This window comes from Prunus mume, linkage group LG2 (genome assembly GCF_029339155.1).
Source record: "Prunus mume cultivar Tortuosa linkage group LG2, ASM2933915v1, whole genome shotgun sequence".
NCBI lineage: Eukaryota > Viridiplantae > Streptophyta > Magnoliopsida > Rosales > Rosaceae > Prunus > Prunus mume.
In genome coordinates, this window is record NC_142699.1 from 31,530,263 (window position 1) to 31,557,760 (window position 27,498).

General features: G+C 35.5%; 3 protein-coding genes across 3 annotated transcripts; 2 read left to right on the forward strand and 1 right to left on the reverse strand.

Annotated features, from left to right (window-relative positions):
- Nucleotides 1–2,704: 2,704 nt before the first annotated feature.
- NFU3 (NFU domain protein 3) lies at nucleotides 2,705–6,669 on the forward strand. The gene is made up of 4 exons (XM_008225526.2): nucleotides 2,705–3,067; nucleotides 3,169–3,286; nucleotides 5,130–5,428; nucleotides 6,290–6,669. The coding sequence occupies exons 1-4, from the start codon at nucleotides 2,936–2,938 to the stop codon at nucleotides 6,479–6,481; spliced, it is 741 nt and encodes a 246-aa protein (XP_008223748.1). The 5' UTR covers nucleotides 2,705–2,935; the 3' UTR covers nucleotides 6,482–6,669.
- Nucleotides 6,670–7,045: 376 nt separating this feature from the next.
- LOC103323532 (uncharacterized) lies at nucleotides 7,046–8,843 on the reverse strand. Its single transcript, XM_008225527.3, has 3 exons — nucleotides 8,620–8,843; nucleotides 8,321–8,515; nucleotides 7,046–7,473 (listed from the first exon to the last, which is right to left on the reverse strand). The coding sequence occupies exons 1-3, from the start codon at nucleotides 8,778–8,780 to the stop codon at nucleotides 7,221–7,223; spliced, it is 609 nt and encodes a 202-aa protein (XP_008223749.1). The 5' UTR covers nucleotides 8,781–8,843; the 3' UTR covers nucleotides 7,046–7,220.
- Nucleotides 8,844–19,133: 10,290 nt separating this feature from the next.
- On the forward strand, nucleotides 19,134–20,260 carry LOC103323533 (transcription factor/transcription regulator). Its single transcript, XM_008225528.2, has one exon. It carries the CDS (start codon nucleotides 19,464–19,466, stop codon nucleotides 20,115–20,117), a length of 654 nt encoding a protein of 217 aa, XP_008223750.2. The 5' UTR covers nucleotides 19,134–19,463; the 3' UTR covers nucleotides 20,118–20,260.
- The last annotated feature ends 7,238 nt before the right edge of the window (nucleotides 20,261–27,498 follow it).

Here is a 27,498-nt window from a genome sequence, read left to right on the forward strand (position 1 = left end):
ACATAAAAAAAAGGGTCATGGCAAGCTAAAATAAGAAGAAGAGAGTTTAATGAGTGCATCTAGTCCATAGCCGTTACAGTTCGTTTCATGAGATGATATATAGCTAATAGGTTGAGTAAACCCCAAAATTAACAGAAGTCTACTAGATGGATTTATCAAACTAAATTATAAAGGAGGCCAAAGAAGAAAAGAGCCTCGTCCAACATATTAATATATCATTTATTTGGCATTTTAATTGCATTGTATTTGTTTTTGTTTATCTTATCAATAAAATATTATCCCTTTTTTATTAAAAAAAATAATTTATTTGAAGTTTGTAGCTCTAGGTGATAGAGAAAAAAAAAAACGTATAAACGTTTTGAAATATCATTTGATAATTGAAAATTAGAATTTCTTTTCGTTGTCTTGAGCATTATTATCATAGTTTTAATCCCTTGATATTGGGAAAATAAAATCAATGACATCATCACACATCTTCTTCATACTTTGCCACCCATGACCTAACTTATATAAGAGAATTAGAAAATGAAAAATATTGTCCCTCCTGGAAGGAAAGATTCTGATAAGCTTCATTCTTTAAACAGTAATGTCTTTTGGCTCATGTTTTGATCTTCACATAAAAATTAAAGAAAAAAAAATATCTCTTGCCCCCAGTTCAGCTAGCTCTCACATTCAATGCATCAGATTCTGGGATGACATCTCAACAAATAATCAAAACAAATATTAAAATAGAGAGAGAGAGAGAGAGAGAGAGAGAGAGAGAGAGGATTGGGTTTTAAAAAGGACGAAAGGAATCTCTCTAGTTTCGGGCCAAGGCTTATCTACTCTGGATCCAATACGTTCTCATTTTCATATGATATCTTCTCATCCCACGTTGTTGTAATGCTCATATATTATTGTTATTATTTCCTCTCTTTCTGGTTTATCTTGGCTCCTCAATTATTGATGTCAACATTATTTATTCTCACAACAAAGTTTTGAAAGCAAGATCATCATTTGAACAGAACAGATTGGCATTCACAAATACATTATCCTTTTCTTTTCCCCCTTCAGTTGTCTTTTTGGACTCTGGCATTTATGTTAACTTGCATTGTTTAGTTTTGCATTAGTTGTTTAAATTAGCTGAAATATTAATCCTCCATAAAAGTAGTGTGTGTGTGTGTGTGTTCATAATCACATGGAAGAGAGGAACATATTTTGGCAGGTTTGCATTAAGAATTGTGGAAGGGAACAGACAAGGATCTCCAGCCTGATAGCATTGCTCCAAGGGGATCTGTACTTCTGGGAATTATATTTATGTAAATAATTTTGGACAATGGAGGGTAAGGGTGTCCATGTGTTAGATGGGGAATGCATGACCAATTTGATGGCGATTTGGTGCATGACTATTTGATCTAGCAACATATTCATTTGATTAAAAAATATTTTATTCAAAGTTTTGATGCCTTCAATTATATTCCATCATCGTTTATGAATTTCCCGTGAATGGAACTCCTATGTTTGTGGGAGATGGAAATGAAAGATTCTCGTTCAGAGACGGACTCAAGATTTCAAAATGGAGTGGGCTAAATTTACCTTACTTACAAAACCTAATAAGAAGACAAAAACCTAATTGCAAATCCCTAATTGATAATTCTTACCACTGAATTGAAAATCCCTAATTTATATTTCATGAACCTTAAAAAATTCCCAAATTTCAGTAACTATAAATTGAGGAAAGAAAATTGTAAGATTCCACCAATAAAATAAATTTTTCGCTAACATTCCACCAAGAAAATTGAACACGGTGAAGGGCTGATACGTGAAGGGGGATAGGTTGTAGGGTGGGCTACATGTGACTTTGGGCTGAAAAATAATAAAAGTCACCTAGGCTATAGCCCAGGTTAGCCTGTGATTGGTCCGTCCCTGTTCTCATTATAGAGTCTGGAAATACTAGAGAATAAAGATGAGAAAATACATATATTTTTTTTCCCATTACCATGTTTGCTTTGCACAATATTATATGAAATGTAGAACATGTAGTTCCAAGAAAGTGTCTGAAATGTTTTTCCAGGTGGAGGGAAAATTGCAAATGGGAGAAAAATGGTATGAGAATTTCATGTGGGTATGAAATTCGCTCTTACATGGAAAGTTCATACTAATGTGTTAAGTATTACGTTTTCAAGTATGTACTTACCAAACATAAAAATACAATTTCATACCATTTTTCAAACTTTTAAACCTTGAACCGATGTGTAACTCAAAATTATAATATTGAACAATATATATGACGAAGACTTCTTGTTGAAGTTGGAAACTTCCCTGCATCTATCTTGGAAGGGCACATTACAGATATCAAGATAAGACTCAAATTGGAGAATCTGTACCCCATATAAGATCACAAATATTAATACTCTTCACATCACAAAGTATAAGCACCAAAACAGCAGAGGGCCACATCAAACCACAACAGCCTTATTAACTCCATCATACCCGAACCACCCTACATACAAAATCAATAAAACCCAAACCATAAAAGGAGAATTGTATTAAGGGAATGGTCTGGCCCAATATAAGAGCTATAAACTTGAGCCCAAACCCAGGAGAAGTACCTCATTATCTGAGCTGCCCATTATCATCTTGGCCTTTTCTTTTCTTCACTGAAAGTTGGCCTTGTCCACATAAGATTTATGAAAAATATAGCAACGCAGTTCAAATTCCTATCCACAGATTATCTGCAACAACAGAATTTGCACTTGTCTACCATCAACAGCCAATCAAATAATGCTTCCTATCAGAATTCCCACCATTACTTTCTCCAACCAGCACAGAACACAAACAAAAACAACAACAAAACTAAAAAAAAATTGTTTCTGGGTTTACTTTAGAGAAGAGAGAAACACAAGGCTCCTCCTACTTGGCACAATTGGCCTAGTTAGTGCCACACTCTCATTCAATGGTGGGTGCGTTCTCAGCCCAAACCCAAGGTCTCAAGCCAACAACACCACCAGCAACCACTGCTCTGTTCAACCCATCTCTCTCATCATCATCTGAATTGCTTTCAACTTCTCATCTATCACTCTTAAAGGTGCTACTCAGTTTTACACTCATTTTCATTTTCTGTACTTTTGGTGATGGGGTTTTGCTTTTTAGCTTATTTCTTACTTTTGGATTTTTTTTTTTTTCTAGAACTCCACTTCAATTGCCTGTGGATTTTCTTCAAAGCAAGCTTCTTTTCTCAGAGGTCAATTCTGTAGCAGACACTTTCTTGGGTTTGATTACAATCTTGCTCGAAGAAAACAAGCAGGTATCTATGAGAATTTATCAATTTCTATTCTTGTCTTGTTTATGAGGCAATTACCCCTCCCTTCCACCCTTATAATTTGAATCAAAATGTAATTTAGCTTCTAAAGTTTCAATTTGATCAATGTATGTATTAACTATTCATGTTTTCGCTACAGTTAGTCTATTCATTAAACATTGTTTTAATCAATGGGGAAGGGAGATTTGAACTTCGGAGATCTTCCAACATTGGAAAGAGAAATACCAATAGACTAAGAGCTAGTTTGTTGTTCTATTCATTATACCTACTATAAAACAATTGTTTGCCCACATCCTAACAACTTCAACTTTTGAGAATAGTGGTAAACGAACAAAATTAATCACATTATTTGGTAACATAGTAGGAGATCCTGAGTTAAACTTGCTATTACATCCTTAGAATTAAGTCAAATTCCATGTGTTGGTTCTAACGGTGAAGAGAAACTTACATGTGAGGGAGAGTTTAAAATAAAAAAATAATTATGTGTGCATCCTAATACCTTAAGCTTTTGGCATGGATATCGAATGATATCCACGTGGCCGCCGTTGATCCATTTTAAGTTTATGTGGCCACCATTTGAGCCATTTTTGAGGTAGAATTCAAATGAAACTTATTTCATGCTCAAAATATCCAACTAAGGTCGCATAAACTTAAATGGGTCAAATGGGGCCATGTCGGCTCAATGGTGGTCGCATGGAAAATGTGAAAACATTAGGATACACTTTGACAAATTTAAATCTAGCTTAAATTATAGGAATGAATTTACCCTTATCAATTTAAATAACAATACAATGTTGCCAACTGGTGTGGTTTGTTTCCCTTTCATCTCATTAGGAATTCAAGATTCTTCAAAAACAATTGAAAGAGCACTATGTATCATTGCTTGAATCAGATAAGGCTTCTTTCATGGGAGTTACAACAACAAAAATAACATTTAGGTTTTGACACTCTGTTCTCCACCTCATTTCTCCAACAAATAATGGTGCTTCAGTAAAGTCTTATAGCTGCATTTGATTCAAGCATTCAAAATCATGGGATTTAAATTTAGTATTTGTATATATTACCAGGAGGAACATTTAAGTTGCAAAATAAAATGATAGAGAATAAAGCTCTTGCTCTCATTTGGGAATTTGTTTGAAATGCCTTTTCCACTTGTTAATTTAAATCCTCCTCTGTTACATGTGCATGTATAGAAGTAGGTTGAATAAGCATTTATGTTGAACGTGTCTTTGGGACAGTTTAGAAGTTTTTGTAGGTGTGTCTTGTCAATGAAGTCTTCCTTTCATTTTGGGTTTGTTATTAGTAGTAATTATGAGTCATCAGCTGTTATGTCAGCGAGGCAACTGACAACGGCGCAGATGCAGGGCAGGGAAGTAATGGTCTTTGTTTTTATTGTGATGAAAGCTACAGGCCTAGGCAAATGTCAAAGAAACTGTTCATGATTGCAGCATGCTTGGAGGGAGAGGACGGCGTTAAGTCTACATGGAACAAGAAAATGGGTCTCCAAATATAACCCTTGACAACAAGGGCAATGTTAAAAGGGAAGGAATTGTTCACACCATGTGATTGTGAATAGTTTCTTACAACGATGTCTGGCCTCGCATTTCTTCATCACAATTGAGACAACAATCCTTACTTCTCCTCTTCTGTATCTGTAATACTCTCATATGTCTCACTAGAAATTTTTCTGTGAACTTATTTGTTTGCCCATCAGATTTGATGCAAGTGATGGCATCCATCTCTTGTTCACATCTAATTAGGATCTAATTAAATGAGTTTATAGGATTGTGATTTTGATTTTACTTCTTTTGATTTCTTAACAATGCAGGGCATGTTGTTTCACCATACTGCGTCCTTCCGTTAACTGAAGAAAATGTTGAGAAAGTCTTGGATGAGGTACGACCTGGCTTGATGGCTGATGGTGGGAATGTGGCACTACATGAGATAGATGGCCTTGTTGTGGTATTAAAACTGCAAGGAGCTTGTGGGTCATGTCCAAGCTCAACAATGACACTAAAGATGGGAATTGAGACCCGCCTGCGAGATAAAATACCCGAGATTATGGAAGTTGAACAGATTCTGGACAGAGAGACAGGTCTTGAGCTAAATGAGGAAAATGTAGAAAAGGTTAGACAAATCATCATCTCCAACTAAGTAAAATTTATTTATTTATTTAATTTATACATCAGTTCTATGAAATTGTTTTACATTGTAATGTCATAGTGCTGATATGTCTCAAGTAATTAGTCTGAAGTTAAATGATATCATTACTCTTTACCAATTTCCATGTCGAAATGAAATTATAGGAACACTTTAAGTGATAAATTGAGGTCTATTTTGTGCAAAGTGAAATTGATTATTTTTATGATCGAGGGAGGCACTGATCTCCAACTTCTGGTGAATAAGAAATATTGCAGAATGAATTATAAATCTCAAAAAACTCCATTTTGCTGCTACTATGGAGAAGAAGAAAAAACCCTCATCAACAGTTGCAACTATGCAAGTTACTGAACCAAGAATGGAACTTGGAAACTGCAGTGTAATTTTTACAGCTTATACAAATGTACTAGAAAATATTTGATTTTGGAATTCATCTGAACATCTTTTTTTTTCTTTAATCTCTGTGTTTTCTCATTTAGTACTGTCTTAGTAACAACAGCTGGTGATTCTAAAAGCAACAATTTTTCGATCAACTTTGTACAATTCTCAGTTTCAATGAAGCCTTAGTGCCTCCTTACCCACAAACTAGCTAATCTAGTAGAGTAGAGAACATGTTGAAGAGTCTGACTTTGGTTATCTCCTTAACCCTTTTATTACTTATTTCATTATATGGCATGCAATCTCATTGCTACTTTAAATATCTATGTGACATAATAAATTCATTTCCAGTTAGGGGTTTCGATAAACTTTCTTCATTTCATGTCATTATGACAACCTCATACATAATGAGTGCTCAACTTAACTCGATGGAGCTACATTCTTTTCCAGGTTCTTTCTGAGATTAGACCATATCTTGCTGGCACAGGAGGTGGGATCCTGGAGCTTGTACAGATCAATGACTACGTCGTCAAAGTACGGTTAAGTGGACCAGCAGCCGGGGTCATGACAGTTCGTGTTGCTCTAACACAAAAACTGAGGGAAAAAATACCCGTTATTGCAGCTGTTCAGTTGATAGAATGATAATATACCATCAAAAGTAAATCTATTGTGAATGTATGATGCAGAGAATGGAAAAATTGTTCGGCCAGTTTTTGTTGAATTATACTCATCAACGCCTGAAAATACATGGTTCCTCGTTACATTGCAAGCTTCTTTGTAACTTACACGAAAAACATTGCAAGTCTTAGATAACTTGTTTTCCACTTGTAGCGATTATGCCTCCCTTGCGTCCTGCTTTGATTAGCCAATTCCATTCATTGACTAATTATTTGATATTAAGTTAATTAATTAAAATAAAAAACACTCATGGTTAAACATAATTATTCGATTTCTTCCTTCCGTGCATTCGATTTCCCTCTTCCCTAATAGCAGTTGTATAAAAAATTCAAATATTAACTTTCTAATGTTTCGTCTCGTCTCGTCTCTCCCCTCCCTTCCATCCCCTGCTTACTTAACACCTCAAGCAACTCCTGCTCGCTAAACATCTCAATACACCAGCTTCCGGAGAAGATTTTTTCCCCCACCACCAAAACTAGTGTCCCCTACCCTCTCCGCTCTCTCTTTCTTTTACTCAAAGTGAAATGCTTAGATCATAAGTACATTATTTAATTGAATGTTTTTGTAGTGGAACTTTGCACAGTTATGTTACATTGCACGATGCTATTCTACAATAAAACAGGGTGGCTACTAAAAATGTCTTGTAGATACCAAAACAAAGCATATATTCTTCATTTAACCTCGTATATTCTTCAGTTGTCTGTTAATAGTAATCATCATCTTCTTCTTCGTCTCTTGATCCAGTGAATCTCCTTGCAACAGCAGCAACAGCACCAAGAAACGCAAAGAAAAATAAGAGTTGGAAGCCACCACCAATGCTGACGGCAACACTAGGACCTGGGGCGAAAAATGAAAATGGTGACCAACCCCAGCCTCCAAAGAATGGTACTCCGTAACCGTATCCATAACCACCAACTAAAGGCGGGGCTACCGGAGGATTGATATAAATATTGGTCCTACAAAAGAAACACAGATTAACATCCTTTAGAAATAAACTTAAAGCACATTACACAGGGCTGTCATCAATCTAACAATAGTTCCATAGAAGACAAGTCATTTATGAGAAGTATATAAAATAAAATAAAAATTCATATGTGAGAAAACAAGTCTTCTTAAGGATACATACATTGAGTGCTCATACATTCGTCCACAACTCATGAGAGGGTCCTGTAAGCTTGGCATACATTATTGTCGTATTCTCTAATGGATCTATTGGTTCTCTAACATGGTATCGAAGCCTTGTTTACAACAGGTACTAGGTTCATGGTTGTCTTACAGGCAAGTGGCAGATCTAGGATTTTTACCCCAAGGAACGTGTAAAAATTACCACAAATAAAATTCGACGAAAAATACCTTGAAAAAATCAAACAATACCACTATCATTCAAAATTCATAGTAAAAAGATTTGTTCATTTGGGAAAAAAAGAAAAACAACTGAACTAGAAAAGATTAAGAGCAGGCCCTTCTGATACAGGGATACTTCAGTCCAGCAGTTAAAAGTTGTCTGAATGAAGCAACGAAGCGATCGAGAAAAAGAACTTGTTTCCTAATTGATCTATAGCTTAAGGTCACTAGAATTTGAAACTTCTATATATGCTTTTGAAAAAGAACAATATAAAACCAAGTACCAATACATAAATCAAATTATGAATACAAAACTAGCTATTATAAAATTAGCAGACATTTCCAGCTAAAAAACAAAAGAAGCAAATTTGTTCAACAGCAGGAAGTAACCTTTTATCCCAAACCAACAATCCATTTCAATTATTGAATTGAAACAAGCAAATTCAAGCTTCTTAATACCTTGAATTATTGTTGATCCTAGGGGATGAAGACCGAGGAGGAGCCGAAGGCCGGAAGGCCTGGCCCCCAACTCTACCACCAGTCTTGGCAGCTGATGCATCATGAACTGGGCCCAATGTCAACAACCCAGCTGCCAGTGTCACCATTGCCAACTTCGCCAATTTGTTCTCATTCTTTCTAAGCAATCCATCATCGCTATATTAAACAAAAGGGTATCCCACAAACCAGTCACCACAAAAAGAATCACGCTTCAAAAAGGAAAAAAACCAGTTCAAGAAACCAACCTATTAGATTAGTACCTGGAACAGCCTTTGTGGTCATCTGTTGATGAGTAGCTTCTTTTGCATGAGATGGTAGTGTTAGCAGCAGAAGTGAGAATCTTGGTTTTGGGTTTGTGGGTTGGTGGTGTGAGAGCGTTGGCAAGAAAGCTCTGTTGGGATGAGGCCACTGAAGCTGCCATGCTTACTTCTTAATGAGTTTTGTGTTGATCTTTTCTCTAGTTGCCGCAAGACATGATGACAGAAAAGCTTTTTCAGAATCATTTATGATTCTGAGGTTCCCACGTGTCGTGATATAAATCGTTGATACCACAAGTAATGTTAGATTTCTCACTAAATATGTTTTGGGCCTTCACCGACTGTATGTCAACTTAAGATTATAACCCATTCTGACCCAAAAACATAAGAACATAAATAATAAGATGAGAACGTTGATGATACTACTAAAATCATAAGCCAACCCAAGATTCTGTCCACCCACAAACCACTTGAAAGTTGAAGGCCCATTGATAGATGCGAAAGTTGAAGGCCCATTGATAGATGCGGTTCTCACCTGATTTGGCATTGCCCACCAAATTGGAGATGAGTGATTCCCAATCTAATGGCCCGCGACATTGTCGAGGTCAAAATAGAGAGTTCGAGTACCATTTGAGTAAATAATTTAGAAGTGCAATTATTGATGGAGGAGAAAGAGTGAAAGAAAGTGGTGGTAGTTATCGGAGAGCAAAAGAGATTGGTGGAAATTATTGATGAGAAAGAGAGTGATGAGGAAATTGTGGAAATACTTATATTTTATCAAACTAAATTCTAATAACTTGTGTACCCTTATTATGTGTGTTTAATAAGGGAAAATTGATAAAATATGGATATAGGAACCTCCTCACGGCCTAGGTTCTTTCACTACCTCAGGGTCAAGGCTTTATGTGAGCGACCAAATGATGTGGAGTGGGTAGAGATGAAGATTGAAGGTGAAACGTAATAAAACGAAGAACAAGTGCGAAAAGTAAAAGTGCTTAAACTTAAATATAATTTAAAGACAAATGCGTAAAGTAAAGTGTGAAAGATAAATAACGTAAAGACGAGAATTAAAGTGCAATAAAATGAATTAAAGCGATAAATAAAGCAAGAACGAAATGAAAACGATAAGAACGATATAGTAAAATGAACTTGAAATTAAACTTAATTAAAGTGCGATAACAATGAAAAGTAAAGCAATTGAAATAAACTTGAATTTAAATGACAAGAAAATATAAATTGAAGGAGAATTTAAACTTACACTAAGAAAAAGAAGAACTCGCTACATTAGGTGCATGAAAAAAGACGAAACCCTAAGGAATTCTCTCTAAAAAAAGCCTTAGGAACTTAGCTCCAACCACCGCCCCTCTTTGGGTTTGGTGGTCTTCTTCCCCACCCCTCTCATCCCCTACCCTTCCCTCCCCTTTTCCTTCCTCTCTTTCTCTACCCTTCCCTCCTCTCCCCTTTCGCCCTTCCTCTCCTCCGTGTCCCTCCACTCTCTTCCATGTCCCTCCTCCTCTCTCTCAGGGTTGTTTACCAGCTTTTTGGCTGGATTTTTGCTTGGTTGCGCTAGTGATTTTGTTGCTGGCTCGTGTGGTATACTATCCTTGGAATCTTTCCTGCGTTGGGTGTTTATAGTTTCTTGAGTTGTAATAATTGCACCAACTCTTTGTGAGTTGAGTGTTTGTTTGTTGCGTAGTCTCTACTTCTAGTTTCCACTTTTGAGAGTTTAAAAGTTGTAGTTGTATTGATAGTTTTAGGTATTGCTTTTCATGTATGTCTTGTTCAGGCTTGGGACTTTTATACCAAAATTTCTTTGGCCTTGTGGCTATTATTGGAGATACAGTTTGTGCTCTTGATGTTGCTGGTGTGTTCCTATTTATCTGGATTAATTCTGTGTGGTTACTATGCTTCCATCTATATGGATTATCCCTTTATGGGTATTTGCACTCGCCCTTATGATGGTTTATGGTCTTTGTGTCTAATTTATAAACACAATTATCGCTTTCCTCTTAAAAACAGGTTTGAAAAACTTATTCTCTTAAATAATAATACCAATAGATGATAAATGGGCTTTCAACATATAATAATTATAGGAAAACATGTACAACATTTTTTTCTTTTCTCATAAATAGGCCAATGTGTAATTGGTGGCACCTTTCTAGGTGTTTGGTCCACAAATCCAAGCCCAGTGCTCAATATTTCTCGAGCCTCTACATCTAGAGGTTGTGCATTACTCACATTTCATTAAATATAGGTCATTGAAATAATCTAACTATCACAAAGGTTATTGGCAATAGATAATACTTAGGGGAGTGTATTCACTTAAGATTTTAAAAGATGTTAAAGAAGTTTAAAAGTCCAGGAGTATTCAATCATGACTTTATAGAAGTCTATAAAATTATGGGTGTATTCAATCCAGACTCTTTAAAATTCATTCAAATATGAATGTATTTAATTATGACTGTAAAAGCTCCGTAAAAGTTTGAGTGTATTAAAAAAAATCGTTGACTTTAAAGGAAATACCAAAACTAGTGGATTTTGATTGATCATAGACTAATTCTAGGCCATCACAAATCTTTGCTTTCTCTTAGAGATTTTGATAGATATATTGGTTAAAATAACAGTTAAATCGTGATTTTTCATTTATAACCATCGAAAAGTTTTGTCCCGTTACTAGATCTCTGAATGTTTGTTTTTTTCCGATTTTTGGGGTACACACTCTTGAAGTATATTCAAACAAGTGTGACGGTTGGATCGTTGAATGGTGTGTGTGTGTATATATATATATATTTATTAAGTAGCTTTAAATTTATTTATTTTGTACGTATAGCACTTAAGAAATTGAATAGTATATATATTTATTAAGTAGCTTTAACCTTATTTATATTTTAAATCGTAAAATAAAATTATTTTATTTTTTATTATTCATAACAATTATTTTTATAAATATTGTGCTACGAACCAATTTTTTGTCTCTCAAAAGTTTACTTGCGACCATGATTCTTAGCAAAAACTCTAAAAATTTGGGCAGTACCAAAATGGAGCAGGAATTTTTTAGACTTTGCGCGACCAATATGTATTTTTAAATCGGCCAAAAATTTAGGCGGGTATAAAAATGGGACGCGGGAATTTTTTAGACTTTGTCGACCAATATGTATTTTTAAATCACACAAAAATTTAAAAATTTGGGCGGTAGTACCAAAAATGGGACGAGGAAAATTTTTTTAAAATAATTTTTTAGACTTTGTGCGACCAACAATATTTTTCGTTGCGCAACGTGATACGGTTTTTAAAACCAAAATAACTCCTCCATTATTTTCTCAATGTCTTTCTCTACTCTTACCTCTCCTCTCTCTTTCCCTCTCCCCAAATCCCACCCTTTCTCTCACACACACTCTGCTCACTTAATCTCTCATCTCTCTCTTCACTATCTCTTATCTCTCTTTTTACTATCTCTCACTTTCACTCTCTTATCTCTCTTTTCACTATCTCTCACTCTTACTCACTCTCTCATCTCTCTATCACTATCTTCTCTAACTCTCTCACATTCACTTCTCCCTCTCAATCTTGCCAAAAGGTATATTCTCTCCAAATTTTAAATTTTTTTAATTAATATGTGTTTTTGGAGTTAGTTTTGAGTTTGTGTGGGGTTTGGGGTTAAGTAAAGGGGAGGGATTGGAGTTTGGGTTGGATTTGTGGTACAACAATTTTAGGGGAGATTATGTCTTCTTCTTTTTTTTTTTTTTTTTTGTTATTTGACCATATTTATTTTTTTTATAGGGAATCATCGAGACTTTGCGGCTAAAGTTGAGGATTAGGAAGCTATCAAAACATATCCTCCGCCACTACCACATAATACGCTTGTATTAGGATTTTATTATTGTACTTTGTTAATTTATATGTACATTTTGAATATTATATATATATTTGATAATTTGATCACTATTTTTCATATGCAATTTTATTTTGAATATGTCAATTTAAATTAAAGTAATTAAAAAAAATCATAAAAAAATTAAATTTAAAAAGTAAAAATTTGAAAAAATTAATATAATTAAATTAATATCAATTTAAATTAAAGTAATTAAAAAAACATCATACAATTAAATTAAATTTAAAAAGTAAAAATTCAAAAAAATTAATATAATTAAATTAATATTAAAGAAATAATAAAACAAAAAGTCAAAAACCTTGCGGGACAAAATATTTCGTCGCGCAAACTATTAAATTAGTTTGTTTTAATTAAAAAAATTTAAAACACACAAAATATTTCTTCGCGCAAATATTTGCGCGACATTAGTATTTGTTGCGCAAAACTCTAAAAATTTGGGAGGGTACCAAAAATGGGACGAGGGAATTTTTTATTTATTTATTTATTTATTTTAAGACTTTGCGCACCAATGTTTTTCGTTGCTCAAAGTTTTGCGCGACCAATGTTTTTCGTCTCGCAAACCTTTGCGTGACCCATGTGTTTCGTCACGCAAAACTTTGCGCGACCAATGTTTTTCGTCGCACAAGTTTTGCGTGACCAATATTTTTCATCGCGCAAAGTCTTTCTTCACGATCTTTGCACGCGGATTCTCGACGAAGTTTCATGAAATTTGCGACTACAATGTATTTTTGCGACGAAATACACTTCGTCGCACAAAGTGTAAAATGTAGTAGTGTTATGTGTAGATCTATTATTTTAATTTTTTCCACAGAATTTCTTGATTTTGTAATTCTAGTTATGGTTCTTTTTAGGAAGAAGTGTAGGTTTATATTCCGATTCAGTTCAATTTTGATGCGGGTTGCGTCTGAAATGGCTATGGTGGTCAAGTACGACTCATTTGACATCTTCTCATCTTTCTTTGGTGGTAGCCCATTCAGTAAGAATATTTGTGTTTGGGTTCTTATTTTGTGAAGAACAATTGTAGTCACAGGAATTGTGTTTGTTTCTATGACGAGAGTGATAGGAGAAGAGGACTAAGATAGAGGCATGGAGAAGATATTGACATACTGTGTCTTTGGAAGAAAGAGAAATTGAAAAGAAAAAAATTGGAAGAGAAAACGGCGGCACACGTTAGGTTTAAGAATTGTTTTTTTTCAACACATAAATTGTGAGGCATTTAGGTTTTGTGTATGCTGTGTCAACATTAGTCCCTTAGATGAAATTTTAATGCGGTTGTGCGCATAGAAGAAAAGTAAAGCAAATTCTGGCAGAGAATATCCAAGCCGAAAATCCAGATCCCCTTAAGTTATGGGGCGGGATCTAAAAACCGACTAATAAATTTCAAAGTGCCTAAAATCATTTTAAATTGACTTCCGGTAATGTCCTTATCTGACATAGTTTGCAAAATAAATTGGACCCTTTGTCTGGTCATCGAATGACAAGGAAAAAGCCATGTGGTTAGTTGGTTTGTGATTCAAAATGGAACTCGTTTGAGCAATTCTAGCCTATCGTTCAAGCCCTATTTTTGGGCTACATGATGATGAGTTGGTAGTTGGGTGTTGCTGCCTTATTTTTCTCTTTTGTACTCTTTCAGAATTTCCCTGTTGTCAATCTTGCATGTGACGCTATATATCACCCACAAAAACCATCTAATACTTCCAAACTAGGCAACGCTACAAAACCTCCCCATGTGGTGTCCTCAAAATCCCAACCAAATCCTCTTGTGAAAAAACGATGATAAACATATTGGAGGACAAACAACGACGGATTCAAGAATTTTTCAGTAGAGGTGTAATTTTTAAAGGTTAAAAGCTCAAAAAAAAAAAAAAAAAAAGGATTGACAACTATCGTGAAAAAAAATGTTATTCATAATTAATTGAAAAAAAAAAACATTACAATTAACCTACAATAATTGTTCTGTGCAAGGTTTCATATCATGAAAACGTCACATTATATTTGCATTACTGATAGAAGAAAAAACATCTTTATCAATGTAAACAACCAAGCTATCACTTAACCATTGATTCCCTATTTTGTTATGCAATGGTGTTTTCACAATATTCATAGCTGAAAAAGCTCTCTCAACCGAAGCAGTTGCAACGGATAAAACCAAAGCTAATGTAAGAAGTAAATACACATAGTTGTATAACTATGACTAATTGAGTATAATTTATCAATTAAATAAACAAATCAATATCAAATTATCAATTAAATAAAAAAATAATTTTACCTTGAATCGTGTGTCGCACAGCCTCTTCCTCCTCGAGTTTGCTGCTAATCTTACTAAAACAGAGAGAGTTAAACAAGAAAAAAAATTATTAAAAAAAGAATAAACAAAGAATAAACAAAATTGGGGTTTGCTCAAGAAAAAAAATGCATCCAACTTACTTTGGATTGGCCCACTCAAGAAGGAAAAAAAAACACATAATTCTTGTGATGCACGCACACTTTGATAAAATTGTGTGATATTAAATTAGTACTTTATAAAGAGAATTCTCAATCCTACTTAAATAAGAAATTGTGCAAGTCCTATTAAAGCCCAATTAAATAAAGAAAACTCTCAATCCCATTTAAATAAGGAACTATGGAGGCCGTATTAAAAGCCCACGAAATGGCAGCATCAACAGGTTTCCTTTTAAAATAATAATAATAATAATAATAAAGCATGGTCCAAAACGAATAAAGCTTGGTCCAAAACGACGTCATTTTGGCCATGATGAAAAAAAAAAAAGTTGCACGTTTTAAAAAGTCTGGTCCAAAACGACGTTGTTTTGACTAGGCCGTTATAAAATTAAAATTAAAAAAAATTAAAAAATAAAAAGCACGCAACAGCCCAGCAGCACAATGCCCACTCCATTTAAGCATTTCGTCGAACACCTAGCGTGCGTCTCCTAGTCTGAGCAGAGGTGCAAAATGCAGCACCTTTTATGAATTTTCCAACGAACGGAGGTACAGGTGCACCTCTTTGCGCCTGCACAGGTCTGCGAATGAGGACAAAGAATAATAAGAAAACAAAAAAGTCTCAAAACCCTTAAATTATTTTAATTATATCAATAAAATAAAAAAAACATATATTTCTAATATACTGCACAAGCGCTATCTAATTAGTAAGTTAATACATTGTTAGTGGTGAGTTTACTTGAAAGGTAATATCATAATCCAAACGGTTCATTTTCTAAGGCCTTATTGAAGAATAGTTCATGCAAAAATTCAATCCAATTGAAAATCGTTTAGTTTTCTAACTATGATTAAATAAATGGATAACACAATATTTGACAAACATGACAATATTCATAACAATAATCAGACGACTAACTGATTTTGGGTGAACTTTTTGCATGAATGATCCTTAAATCACGACCTAATAAAAAATTAATGGTTTGGATTATAAGATTGCATTATTGAATGGGTCAAAATGAATAGTTATAAATGTGGTAAAAAGATTCGAAAGCATTTATAATTGTATTACTCTATCTGGGAGATGGTTTGATCATTTATTGTATATGATCAAAACATCTGACTGCTTTCGAAAAGTAGGGAAGAGAGGAGAAAGGGAGAGGGAGGAAGAGAGGAGGGGAGAGTGGAAGAAGAACAATGGCTTCTTTCTCCTCAAAGTAAAAACGGCTCTAGAGTATTTTCTGAGAGAGAGGGGGCTAGAGTACTCTTATAAGATATTTCCTAGCTACCATGATTTATGGAATCCAGATTTTCAACCTTGGATTAAATGACTTTTTCTTATATATTAAACATTGTTTTATTGGATTTTGATCTTGATCCTTTATGCTAGGTATATTATTATGAAAATATACGTATAATAAACCTACAACAACGTATGTATTTGTAAATACATTCATTATATATATATATATATATATATATATATGACTAGCCTCTTGATTCACCACGCACACATGTCAAAAGGCTTTTTCATTGTTTAATTTTTTAAAATATTTTTCTATAGAGAAATTTTTGTTGGACATTAACTCTATTTATTTTTTTTGAATTATTTGTATTTGAATAGATTATTATTTTATGTATTTGTCCCGTTAAAATGTAGTAGTTGCGTTTTGAAATACTTTTTTTTTTCTTTAACAAGAGCAATTTTGAATTATTTGGAAATTTAATCTTATGAGCTTGACGTTTGCTGAGTATTTATAAATGATGTATATAAACAAGTATATCTCATCATCAAATCATAAGATTGCAACCACCACGTACGCTTCAACGTAAGAGTCAGATTTCAAACTTGTACACGTGGTATGGACCACCAGAATAATTGGGTATGTCCGTAGCCCGAGCTAAAGCCTAAAATGCAGGGCACCCGCAAGAACAAAGCAACAGAAATTTGGACCGACGGTAAGACATAGGTAGCCTGATTTGATTTGATCAACCTCTCCTCCCTCGTGAAAGAGAATATTACCAAGAAATAGAGCATTCACTATTGAAAGAGTATATCTCAACAAAATTTGCTGCCAGTAAATTCTGGACAATGCACATGCAGTGATGTCCCGATAATCATTGAGGGTGGTGGCTTGCATTTAAGTTTGAATTTCTCCTCAGGCTTGTGTACGATCATCTATTCGATGAGTAGACTTTTCCCATATCGGAGGCTTGAATTGTCTGATATATAGGTCATAACCCAACGAATCTTGCCCCACTTACACACACACATATATATGTATGCTCCAACGACAAATGTTGAGGAAACTTTAATTACTAATTTTGCGTGATATTATTATGTGGTATTACTAATTTACGTGTTGCATATTATGTATAAGTTAATGAAGATTATTAACGCATGTGTTAAGTATATCAGTCAAATTTTATTAAGGGATCCCTCAAATAATTTTATTTGAGAGACTTTTTAGGGTTCCCTACAAATAAAAAAAAAAATTAAAAAAATTGAACAATCCAAACTGTATAATTTTCAAATCGTCATTCATAAATAGTCTTTGCAAAAGATTATGCAAATTGAAATTCATTAAGGCATCTAACTGGGAGCAAACAAATAGACGAATATGGTGCTTCAAGAAAAGACTATAATAACAACAATATGATTGAGTAGTCAAATGGTTTCATATTCAAGTAATTTTTTTGCAGGGATCTTTGAGGGAAAATCTAAAAACTAGACGGTTCGAATTATTGAAATACAATGCGTGGTGGGGCCTATAAGGGTGTCCCTCAATTAAGCTTACTTGAGATATCCCTTATAAGGGACACCCTCTCCACATTATATTTCAAATATCCGAATCATCTATCTTTTAGATATTCTTTCAATGATCATCTCTATAAAAAAAAAAAAAAAAAAATCATTTGAATTCGAAATTATTTGACCACTCAATTAATAGTTGTGATTTTAGTGCATTCTTGAAGCAAAGTGTTTGTTTATTTTGTTGGTCACAACTAGATGTCTTAATGGTTTCCAATTAGACTAATTTTTTGCAATGGTGATCTATGAATAAAGACTTGAAAAATAGACGGTTCAAATAGTGAAATAAAATTCGTAGTGGGTCCCAAAGGATATCCATCAAATAAAATTATTTGAGGAATCCCTCAATATATAGAAGGGGACTATAATCTGGCCTTCTATGGTGATCCTCCAATCAATCAATTGCTAGAGAAAAGAAAAAAAGCCACAAAGTTATTTTCATCATGTTATCCACAAACAAAGCTGCACAACCCCATTATAAAATTTCCAATCATGATAATGTGCTAATGGTTATCATTTTAGTACTTTCTTGTTCATCTATTTTGTTGGTCATAACTAGATATCTTAATGGTTTTTTGATTTGTCTAATTTTTTGTAAGGATGATATATGAATGAAGACTTGAAAAATAGACAGTTTGGATCATGGAAAAGAAATTTGTAATGGACCCCAAAGGGTGTCTCTCAAATAATTATTTAAAAGATCCCTAAATAAAATAAGATTGTATAAATTCAGCTATGAGTGTGATGCCTGTCTTAACAAGACGTATGTTCTTTCTTACATAATGGACACATCGGTAGGTAATTGTGTCACAAGATCCTAGCATAAATTACGGGTAGTTATGAATTGGGGACGCTAGAAAAACGCACGGAATCAAGTAATTAAGACTAGAGCTTGGAAATAATGAGGTAAGTAGTAAAACTTAGGGCAAAGTAGAGGTCATTTGGTTCCATGTATCTTTTTCTTCTTTATACCATATATAGGAAAACTAAGCAACTAAAAAGATACGCACTATATACTAGCAAGTAGCTGGGTTGAAAAAGGAGGAGTGGACTGAAGTAGGAGTGAGCTGTTTGATTTGAAATGTGGGAAAAAGTTGAGAGTAAGGAGAGAACCCTGAAGGGCAAAGAAAAAATAGTACCACTGGACTGGAGTCATGTGAGGGCATTTATATTGTGGGGTTTTGGTGTTTTTGCCTCTCAATGCACATGGGAAAGAGTCCTTTCTTTTATGGTAGGTGTAAAAGGAAATGAAAGCATGTGAGGCCATGTGGCCAATTGACCACCCAAACATTTTGCAACCGAATCCTTGTTAAAGCTATAGTACCTCTCTCTCTCTCTCTCTCTCTCTCTCTCTACAGATCACAATAGTGAAATTTCCACATCAATCCTATCTGGTGCCAATGAACAGTTTCATTTCTTATAACTGACACTGATATTTCTATTATAAATTTGTTTTCTTTTAATATTTTTAAGCTGTCACACTCCTATATATGCCATATCCATGACCAGCATTTGTTTAAAACCAGGTGCTTCCACCACCATTACTCCATAGAGAAAGCTTGGTTTGCCGCCGCTGCCACCACCACCATATTTCTTTTCCTCCTTAATTATCATTTTCATTGCTCTTGTCAGGTTGCTCTTCTATACCTTTGTTTTCACTTTATAAATAGTGTGTCAGCTAGCATTTTCCTCTCTTATTTGTCAATAATGGTGATGGGGCAAATGAGTAAACAACATCGACGAGTTTACTCTCTTCATCCCATCAAATTGGCACGTTCTGTGTTTGCAAGAAAATATCTAAGTCACTTATTGCCGGCTCTGAAGAAGATGTTTGAAGAAAACACCATTTCCTCATCGAACAAAAATGTTGATGAAGACTACTCTAACTCTAAGTTAGAGAAACTTGTTGGGTACCAAGTGAACATGGCAATGGTATTCTCTGCCTCAACTTATCAGTTTGCATGGAGCCGTGCCTTGAAACAACAGCTCCAAACAAGACATGTACTCATATATGGTGAGGGATTATTGCCACGTCATCATGTTCCTAAGCCCTTGAACTTTCTCCCAAATCTCAGTGTTAGTGCCAGCAAGAAGAAGAGGTACTCGAATCATAATATGTCTAATAAGGTCAGGCCACATTTTCTGAAAAGAAATTTAGCCATGAATGGAAAGACAAAGAAAAGCAAAGAGGCAGAGATTATTGAGAGGAAGTTGACATCTCTAAGACGGCTTTTACCGGGTGGGAATGAGATGGGTGAAGAAAATGAATTGTTGGCAGAAGTAGGAAGCTACATTTCTTGTCTCCAGCTACAGGTGAACATTCTTAGGTGTCTAGTGGAAACTGATCAGTTGATTAATTAAGTAGTTAATTTAGTGGTCTATACGTATAACCTTTCTATTGTGAAATTATGCATTCATATATAGCAGGGTAACAAGTTGTACACTTATTATATGTGGTCAACTTTATTTCTTGATTTATTTTGATTGCATATTGCTATGGTTAAGTTATATTATGGTGATGTTGTGCACAAGGTTAAACCCAGTATTTTCGGGTTTCTTATGGGCTGTGTCCCTGGGGAGTAATTATGAGGAATGTCGAACCAATAGGTGTTCGTTGGATTGGCCTAGGCCTTTAGTGTACTTCCAACTGATCCTGAGTTCAAACTCCCATTGTACGGTTGGCAAAAAGATAATTATCAGGAATGTTGACTTAGCATAAGGTAAATTCTTGCAGCGGATGTGCACGAGCTAATGAATAGTTTAGTTATTTTTTCTATTAATTATGCTCCGAGAGAATGTAATAATGCGTCTCATAGGCTCGCTTGTTTTTCTTTTGAGGGAGGAATGTCCCACTTGGCTGATGAATTGTACACTTGATGATTCTATTGCTCTAAAAAAAAAAAAAAAAAAAAAGGGTTCTTATGCAAAGGAGCTACCTATTAATCTAAATTACTATGAGTTCGGTTAGTATTTAAAGTTCAAGAAAAGAAAAAAGACGTCAGCCACTTTTTTCGAAGTACAAAATATCTACGCTCTTGTTGTACCTTGGGAGTTCTGTCCTTTGGTAGCATTAACATGTCAAATTGCCTTCTCAAATTTTTTTTTTTTATTGTACTCGTTTAATAATAAATAGTCATTTTAGACTTGGAAAAATGTAACCAAATTACTGTATCTTCCAACATGTGACCATGTTTCACTAAAACACCCAAAATGGAGGTTGAAATTATAAAAAAACCCAACACCCAAAACACTTTATAAACACACCCAAAACCCATCATTACACACACTCAAAACCCATTTATAAACACACCCAAAAAGTTGACTTTGGGGTTGATTTTGGGTGTGTTTCTATGTTTAAATAGTTGTAACACCCCGACTCCGTTATTTTTCCTAATTTAATTTAATTAAAGGAAAATATTAAATTACTCCTGGGTTAAGGGTGATTTTGGTCACTTTCTTATCCGGGAAGATTTTGGGACCATGAGTGGTGTGGTTGCGTAGGTGATACTGAGACGAAACCGTAGACAGGCGGTAGGCCTGAATCGGAGATTTAACGAAGCTTTGGCGATCAAAACTTGTTCGGTGGCAGAACCGTAAATTTTCCGAAGGGTTTAGTAAAAATCAGATTTTTACTATTTTCACCTCACTCTCTCTCTCTCTCCCTCCCGCGTACACTCTCTCTCTCTCTCCCGATTCTCTCTTTCTCTCTCTTGAATCTCTCGATTAAACGGAAGAGCGACCGTCGTTCGACTCACCTTGAAGCTCGATCATAACCCACCCCATTTCCCGCGGAAAACCCGATTCGGTAACGGGTTCGATTGGTTTTTCACCCGATTTTCACCACGACGGCGCAGCGATTCCGGCCAGTTTACCGTCGAGTGTGGTATGTTTTCGAATCCTTTCAGTATGCTCTAGCTGATTTTGGGGTAGGTTTGGATCGAATTTGAAGTTTGGAACCGAATTTGAAACCTAGGTTTTGGCCGGATTTCAATTTGAAATTCCGGCCACTTGCCGTCCGAATTGGACGTTGCCGTAGTTGAAAAAGTTGCTCCATTCTTCGAGTAGTATCTAGGATGGGAAGGGTGAATGTTGGTTTGGAGATTTTCCGTCGCCGAAAATCTCTCTACACACCCGCGCGCTGCCGGCGCAGTGTGGCGGCGCGTGGGCAAGGTGGGTGAAGTTGTTTTTCGTCCTGTTGAGATCCTTAGGTTGTCACGAGTGCGTAGGATTTCGCGGATCTCAATTTGGATATCGTTTGACTATCGAACGGATTTCGCATATTGTGCGTTATCCGGGTTCGATAAGTTCTGACCGTTGGATCGTTTCCAAGTTGAAGTATGTTGATTTAGGTACTCTTAGAAACCTGTAGGAATTCGCGGATCGTGAATCGGAGCCCCGGATGTTCCGATTCAATAATGTGAAGTTTAGGGAAATCGCGATCACCGTGTGATTGGGAAGCGAATTCCAATCTGTCGACCCTAGGATGTTCCTTTGGACGTGAGCGCACCGGGAACTTGGGGATTTAAGTATTTCCTTTCGTGAATTTTCGTTTTGGAAGTACGTGCTGTTAATCAAGGATTTGTATCTTGGAATAGGTACTTCGGTTGATCACTCGCAAGGCGGGACCCTCACGGGGCCGGGCAGCTTGGGATTACTTGTGAGTGGACTTTGTTTTAAGCATATGCATGGTTTTTAATTATGAAAGTTTTGTGCATATACTTTAAATGATGGTGACTTTGATTTAATAAGTCTTTGGTTAATGATTTGAATATGTTTATATATCTTGGATATATATTTTGAATATGAACATATATATTTGAGTATGATGATTATGTTGATATGGATTTTGGGATGGCTATCTATATTGTCTATGTATAGAGTATGAGAGGTTGTTGTGGTGAGATTGTGGAAAGATAGGAGTTGATGGATGGTTGTGAGATGTATGAGTATGGTAGGTGAGTACCATTCCCTAGTTACTAGGCTTCCCACACACGTCGTTGGCAGTGCCGGTGGGGTGGGAAGGCCATGAGATTACGGGTCTCACACATGGCGTTGGCAGTGCGGTGTGTGAGACACTTTCCATACGTGTCGTTGGCAGTGCCGGCGTATGGGGAGAGTATGTATATTTCTTGAGTATCATCACACACGTCGTTGGCGGTGCGGTGGGGTGATGATACTGTCTGCGCGCGTAGGACTTGATATGAGATTTGTGAGCTACACGTGTCGTTGGCAGTGCCGGCGTGTGAGCTATGGAGTTCCGTCCCCCGGTTGGACTACTCATCCCTGGACGCGGGTTAGTGTTCGGAAATCCTGCGTACCAGCTAACAATCCCCCGGTTGGATTGTCTCCCCGGTACATTAGTATGGAGAGGAGTATATATATATTATATTAGAATCTTAGCTATATATATGTACATTGATATATGGGTATTTACGGGTTTTTGAGAGTTGCATATATTTTGGGAAATGAGTTGTGAGCTTGAGATGTGGAGATGTTTTGGACTTTGGGATTTTGTGTTTGAGTTTTGGTTTCTGAATTGTGAAACTGCATGCTAGAGCATTATTTTTACATGGTGGGGTTACTATGTTGATTTAAAGTGAAACTTTATTTCTGTCCACTCACATCTTTCTGTTTTGCCCCAGACATGAGTTGCTCCTGAAGGCATTCGAGCTCGTGAGGGTCTGTATAAATTCTTTCTACTCCCCTGTTTGTTGTAAACAAATTCTGTAGATGCTCTGTTATTGCCCATGTTAGGCTACTACTTGAGGCCGGAGGCCATTTTGTGTTGGATTGTAGTTTGTAAAAGCATGCTGGCAGTTGGGTTGTATATTGTTGTGAATTAGTGCAGGTTGTTTATTGTTGGGTTTGAGCACTTTACAGGGGAGACTCTGCCAAAATTTTGGTAGGACGTCTTGGACTTTTAGTAAGTGGGCCCGGCATCAGTGTGATGTCGGCACCAAGACGGGTCCGCCCGGTTTGGGAAATTCGAGGCGGTCCTGTCATAGTGCTTGGGTTTTTTTATAAATACATGTCTAGGATTGGGTTTATTTATAAATTTGTAATAATTTGATTTGTTAAAGGGTAATCAACATCCTCCCAGGCGCTTTGTTTTGACTTATGGATATTCGACCACTATCGGCAGAGTTTTAAGTGTTGGTAATTGAAATCAAAAACACAAGTCAAAACAAACACAACCAGTGCAGATTTTGTGGAGATAACAACTCTAAACAACGGAAGCAAATTGTGATCGTTGTGAGCAGACTCAACCACATCTCCTACATGCTAGGACTCTAGCTTGACTTGTTATCAGGTCAGCATTAGTTAATTAGAAACTTAATTAAACAAAACTAAATAACTCTTAACATTAAGTCCTTCAACTTCGACATGTGTTTCGTGAAGCAAACATGGTAGCAGATGAATTGGCTAACTTTGGTCATCAACTCGATAATCCTTGTATACTTCAAGAAAACAATAAAATAACAACTATTAATTGAGTGATATCAAACATTGAATACTTAAAAACTAGACCATTCATATCTTTGAAATTCAATACAAAATAGGCTCATAATAGTGTTATTTAAGGGATCCTTCAACTGTGTGTGTATACATATTATAAGTTGTGTTGTTGATTTAAACCATCCCCCACATCATATAACATACAAGTCAAAAATGCATCTCTCAGAATTCATCATCTCCTCACTCGTTCTGCTCCAAACTGATTTTTCTAAGACTAGTGATGGCATCTATGAATGTTTAGGCTCGGATACTTTCACTTCAAATGATTCTTATGAGGAAAATTTGGACAAACTTACAAGTTTTATTTCCCAATATACACCTGATGGTTTTAGGAATCTCTCAATGGCTGATGACAATGGCCAATACAAAGTATATGGTAGCGTTCTTTGTTTTGGTAATACCTCTGTTGGAGATTGTGGAGGCTGTGTTCGAAAGGCAATTGCTATGGTTTGGAGCATGCCACTTCAAATACTCGAACAATGATTTCTCAGGCCAAATTGACAACAAAGTTCGATGTCATGTGGCTCCGCAAAATGTGAAAAATCCCAAGTCCTTTTATAAATGGACAAAATATCTATTGAATGTCCTTGTCGTCAACGCTTCTACACTGAAAACACACTATGCTCTCGAGACGGTTCGGGTTTCTTATGGGAAGGTACATAAAATTATGTGGTGGCGAAATAAGAAAAAGGATCTTCATCTTGTGGCTCAATGCACTGGGGATCTTTCGAGATGTCATTGCAGGAAGTATCTTGATCATTTGATGTTGGAACTTCCAACTTGTTCTCATGGAAAAACCGGAGCAATGGTTTATTCTGAGAGTTGCTGGGTAGCTTTCTCATTAGAAAATACTTACTTTAGCATCGTCCCAATTATGGGTGAGTCCCCTACTGTGCTATAAATGTTAAATTAGTCAGAGTTACTGTGCTCTATACATTACCCCCCCAAATACCTATGAAGTACATTACAGACCATGCTAAATATGAAGTACTGATGGAAAATACTTCAAGGTTTTATAATAATGACTTGAATACGGATGGAGCGGCCAGCCCGATTCGCCTCTTTGCCATTGATTCCAGCAATATGAGAAATGAAATTAGAATATTTATTATGTGCAATTTGATGATAATTACTTCAAAAAGAGTTGGGATTTTATAATTGACCAAAAGAGACATAGAACCTCAATTGGTGAGGGCAATGAGAAGTTTTAGGAGTAAGATTGATAGGATGAAGTTTGTTTTTATTTATTTTTTAATTTTTTGCAGTTGAAGATGGATAGGGAGAAAATAGTCTAGAGATTAAAACATTTGCAGAGATGTTTTCGTTGTGTTATGGACTCTGGAAATATATGTCCAGTTAGAAGGCAATGTGAGAAGGGAACATAAAAGTTTATGTAACCATTTAACTGTGTACTCCAACATGTGAGAAGGCAATGTGATGACTAGTGAACAAGCATTAGACCACTCTATCTTTCCTTTTTGTTTTAGTTAAAGCATTTCTAGTCGCCAATTCAATAGCTTTTTTTTTTCCGTCAAAATTGAGTTTCATTAAATAGAAGGCCAAAGCCAGTTACACCAACCAAGGGAGGCCCTGAGCACAGGCAAGCAAGTTGTTTGCCTAGGGCCTCCAAATTAAGAGGCCCCAGTTTTTATAAACCTCTATATATACATATGTATGTTATTTTTAAAAAATTGTACTATATTGATATTATATTAAGCATAATAAGCCCAATTATTTACTCTAAAACTAATTAAGAAGAGGAAACTCAATAAAGGACCAGTTATTATTGTTAGGTTCATTTTTATACATGATTTATCATGTCATTCACTCAATGTTTTGAGTTAATCCTTGACATTTTATTGATTTTTTCTTCCTTTTTGTGTTTTTATAGATTGTACCTTGGTTGGAATAAATGCGAGTTAAAAGTGAATTGTTGAATATAAATTCTGATTTTGTTCATTTTCGTAGGTCAACTTCTTGACCATGGATCACCATGCTCCGGTACTCGAATAAGGTGAAGCTCTTCATGAAACTTGTTCCAATGGATGGTGACTACAACATGTCCGAATGTGAGCTCCATTGATCAAGTATAGCCTAGCCAACCGATCCAGCATTGATCCTAACTCTGGAATTGTGGTTTGGACCACCTTTACCTCTATTGGATGTCACCCTATCTTTTATACTTGTTACAACACCACTTGGTAACAATATTTTACCTAGGTAAGCTGATCCCTCTTAATGCATTAAAAGTCAAAGAAATGATGAAATGGGGACATTAGCCTACCTTGCTTTAGGAAAAGGTTCAGTATTTTATGGATTGGTAAGTTGGCAAGGGAGAGAGGGCAACTAGGGGGAGGAAATCATTTGAAATATTCTAAAACACTTTGGAATTTCTGAAAAACAAGAGAGAGAGAGAGAGAGAGAGAGAGAGAGAGAGGAGAAGGGCATCAACAACTAAGAGGAGGAGAAGAACTACACCATTGAAGATCTTGTGCCTTCATCTTCACAAAATCTGTAACTTCTTTCTAGTTTTATTTCAAGTTGTATTTACTATGAACATGAGGAACTAAGCCTCATAGCTACGCCTTAGGTTGAAGCCCTAAACATGCATATTCTATTGTTTTGATGCTTGAGTTTATGGATTTTTAGATGTTGGATGAAGTCCTCTTCACTGAATTAATCTATCCTTGATGTATATTTTCCTTGATTGATCACCCTTGAAAGCATGCTTCTTGAGATTGTTGGGATTATATGTATCTTCATATTTTCCTAAGCAACTAATGGATGAAGTAAGAATCATTCATATGAATTGGTTTCTTGAATGCCTAATGTAAACACCATACTATTAGGGTTCTTATGATGTTCATATTCTTTTCAAACTTAAGGGTTTCTTTATATGATTAAATCGAAGTACTAAACACACCTAGATTGATTGTGTAGGAAACACAAGTATTGTAGCACGAAACACGCACTTTACTTATCTTAGAGAGAATCAATGCATCTTGAGTCACTAAAACCAATCTTGATTGTGAACATCTTCATCAATGTATCTAGAATTCATAACTTGAGTATCCATAAACATTAGTATGATTGTTTAGGGTGGATTCCGAAAACCCTAGTGTTTGTCACCATATTAAATTATACTTTGTTAATCACATTTGTTGATCTTGCTAAAATTAGATTTCGGTAAAATTTTAAGCATTAGAATTAGTTCACTTGAATCAAC

Excerpts from the sequence above, each read along its gene's own strand:
- NFU3 (XM_008225526.2), top strand. The coding sequence starts at position 2,936 with ATGGTGGGTGCGTTCTCAGCCCAAACCCAAGGTCTCAAGCCAACAACA. Across the intron at positions 3,068-3,168 it reads CTCATCTATCACTCTTAAAG|AACTCCACTTCAATTGCCTG; the intron begins GTGCTACTCAGT and ends TTTTTTTTCTAG. Across the intron at positions 5,429-6,289 it reads ATGAGGAAAATGTAGAAAAG|GTTCTTTCTGAGATTAGACC; the intron begins GTTAGACAAATC and ends ATTCTTTTCCAG.
- LOC103323532 (XM_008225527.3), bottom strand. The coding sequence starts at position 8,780 with ATGGCAGCTTCAGTGGCCTCATCCCAACAGAGCTTTCTTGCCAACGCT. Across the intron at positions 8,516-8,619 it reads GACCACAAAGGCTGTTCCAG|CGATGATGGATTGCTTAGAA; the intron begins GTACTAATCTAA and ends TGTTTAATATAG. Across the intron at positions 7,474-8,320 it reads AGGATCAACAATAATTCAAG|GACCAATATTTATATCAATC; the intron begins GTATTAAGAAGC and ends TTTCTTTTGTAG.
- LOC103323533 (XM_008225528.2), top strand. The coding sequence starts at position 19,464 with ATGGTGATGGGGCAAATGAGTAAACAACATCGACGAGTTTACTCTCTT.